Below are 2,660 nucleotides of genomic sequence, written 5' to 3'. Positions count from 1 at the left end.
AGCCAGCAGCTCCCGCCCCCCCTTCCCCCGCCTCCCCCCGCCCGTGCTCCCTGCCCTGCCTCGCGCCCTGCCCGGCGCCCTGGCCCCGCCCCCTGGCCCCCTGCCGCCGCCAGCCCCACATGCCGTTCACGCGTGCCACCCCTGCGCCCCTCCCTGCCGCCGCAGGCGACGTGCCCGTGCGCGGCGAGATGCGCCCGCTGGTGGCGCCCGCAGACTGCCCGCAGCCGGTGGTTGACCTGTACGAGCGGTGCATCGCGGAGCAGCCGGAGCAGCGGCCCACCGCCGAGGAGCTGCTGGAGGTGCTCGGCTCGCTTCTGTAGCGGGGCCTGCGCGGCTGTTGCTGGTGGCTGTTGCTGCCGCCGCGGCGGCGAGCGGCGGCTGCCTCGGCTGCTGCTCTGCGCCTCCCCTGGCCCGCCCTTGGGCCCCCTTGCCGGCCCGGCCTTGCTCGGCGCCGTTGTTTTATCCCCCGCCGCCGCCGCCTCTGGCCCCAGCCTGCCCGGCCGCGGCGAGCTGCTGGCACCCAGCGTGCCCCGCCACGCGCCCCGCCGCCGGCTGGCTCCCCTTGGCGAGGCCCGCAGCTTCTGCCTCTTGTCCCGCATGCCTCCTTCCTTCCCCACTTCCCCCTTGCCCACCCCACCCATCACCTTCAATGATAAAGCATGCCCTGCCTGCTCCTCTTGCAGCCCCGACAAACGCATGAGCCGTCGGGTCTGATTCCCTGTTGCGTCCCTGAATTCTCTCTCTTTCGTTTCGAGATGTCTGACACCGCTGTTTTCTCCTTGCCTCTGACAGGCCCCTGCAACGCTCGGCCTGCGCATTGGCAGTGCACCGCCGGAGAGCCGCCCAGGTTTTGGAGGGTTTGAGGGGGGGGTGGGCGGGCGGGCAGGCGGACGGGGCGGGCGGCGCCGGGCAAGCCCCACCACAGGCACGCTGATGCCTTCCCCATCCCATGCTCGGATTCCTGCTCGATGCATGCGACGCTGGGGATGCCCTGACGTGCGGGTTGGAGGCCTAGTTTTGAGGGCAGGGCCCAGCTTCCTGAGGGGGTGTGCACGTGGCACCTGCTGAAAAGCCAGAACCTGCGACAGCAAAGAGGCTGTAGTTCGAAAATCAACCACACTTCAATTGAGTCGTCCTCCTCCTGTGCCCCACCACCCAGCGGCGGCAGTTCCGTCCAGTTCCCGTGAGTGCTCCCTCCCGTGAGTGTTTGCTGTGTCAACCGCACGCCATCAAGCTGTTATTGTGGTGGCTTGGGCCGCGGTCCTAGGCGCGTTGGCCCAGTGCGCACGCTGCGCAAAGAGGCGACACCTCAACGTGGGGCGTGTCCCTGATCTCAGCGGCCCTGTCGCTGCGTTCGCGTTCCCATTGAACCCGTTATCGCGTGCGGTCGGGTGCAGGCCGGCCACCCAGCGACCTGCCCCATTGGGCGAGTCATATGCGCAGCTGCTGGGCCGTCCTACAGGCCCTGGCGTTGATAGTGGTAGCAGCAGAGCGCGGCCCAGGTGGGTGCGGGCGCCTGAGGACTCGTCCCCGCCCACCGGCTGCCGCGCTGGCGGGACCCACCTTACCCGGCAGCCTCCTGCGGCTGCTGGGCCACCTTCAATTACCCCCCCACGCACTCTGCCCCGGCCTGCCGCAGGTGCGGCAGCGTCGGCGGGCGCAGCGGCTGCGCGGCGGCCGCTGGCGGGTGCCGGTCGCAGCCGCCGCGCGCTGCTGGGCGCCGGCAGCGTCGGGGCGCCCGCGCCGGCCTCCGCTCCCGTGGCGCGCAACCACACATTCGCACATGCGCACACGGATGCGGATGCGGAGCAGCTGCTTGGCACCATCATCGAGACACTCGTGGATCAAAGTGAGCAGCAGCAGCAGCAGCAGCAGCGGCGGCGGCAGCGGCGGCAGCTCCACGCAGCCCCGCAGGCGGGGCCGCCCTACCTGGCTGCGCCTCGGCAGCCGAGGCAGCGGCAGCTGAGGCAGCTGCCCGCGTGTGTGGCGCTGCCTGCACGCGCCTGTACCAGCCGGCACCTGCCCACCCGGGCGCCTCCCGCGGCCCACCCCCGCCCCACGCTCGATCCGACCCACCCCAGCCTGCCCTCCTCTCCCTCCCTGGCGCTGCAGAGTGCTCAATGATGAGCCACGCCCTGCTGGCGGGGCGCGAGCTGCTGGCGGCTGCCGACAACCTGCAGCCAGACGCCGTGGCCTGCTGCCAGTCGTGCCTGGCACGGCCCGAGGAGTGCACGGGCTGGGTGTATTGCCCGCAGGAGGGAGGCTGTGCCACCCCCGCCACCAACGCCACGCTGGCGGCCACCGCCGCGGCGGTCGGCGCACAGGCGGCGCGGCAGCAGTTGCAGGCGCCCCACCAGGGCTGTCGCCTGCTGTCCCTGCCGGAGTTCCGCCTGGCAAAGGACAGCGCACAGATCGTGGCCAGCGGCCCCAGCGTGCCCTTCACCTCAGGTGCGCCGCCGCCGCCGCCCGACGGGGTAGGCAGGCTGGCGTTTACTGCGGGGGGCAGGGCAGGCTGCCGCTGGCACGCGGCAGCGCAGCCTGCCGCTGCCTGGCGCAGCGGCGCCCGCCGGCCCGCCGGGGGGCGGCGGCGGCAGCAGGCACCACTCCGAGGCGGGGAGTTTGCCCGCGCGCGGCCCTACATTACCATTTATTTAATCCAA

At 72.1% G+C, this 2,660-nt stretch overlaps 1 protein-coding gene across 1 annotated transcript in view; it reads left to right on the top strand.

Moving 5' to 3' along the window:
• The window catches only part of CHLNCDRAFT_138601 (hypothetical protein), a gene marked incomplete at both ends in the record, with an annotated part of 6,078 nt that extends 5,758 nt beyond the window's left edge, over positions 1–320 (top strand). The window contains one exon of the mRNA XM_005844702.1: positions 166–320. Coding sequence (XP_005844764.1) covers positions 166–320 — 155 coding nt within the window. The remainder of the gene's footprint in view (positions 1–165) is intronic.
• Between the last annotated feature and the right edge of the window lie 2,340 nt (positions 321–2,660).

This window comes from Chlorella variabilis (assembly GCF_000147415.1).
Source record: "Chlorella variabilis unplaced genomic scaffold CHLNCscaffold_21, whole genome shotgun sequence".
NCBI classification, from domain to species: Eukaryota; Viridiplantae; Chlorophyta; class Trebouxiophyceae; order Chlorellales; family Chlorellaceae; genus Chlorella; species Chlorella variabilis.
This window is presented reverse-complemented; position numbering and strand designations above follow the sequence as displayed.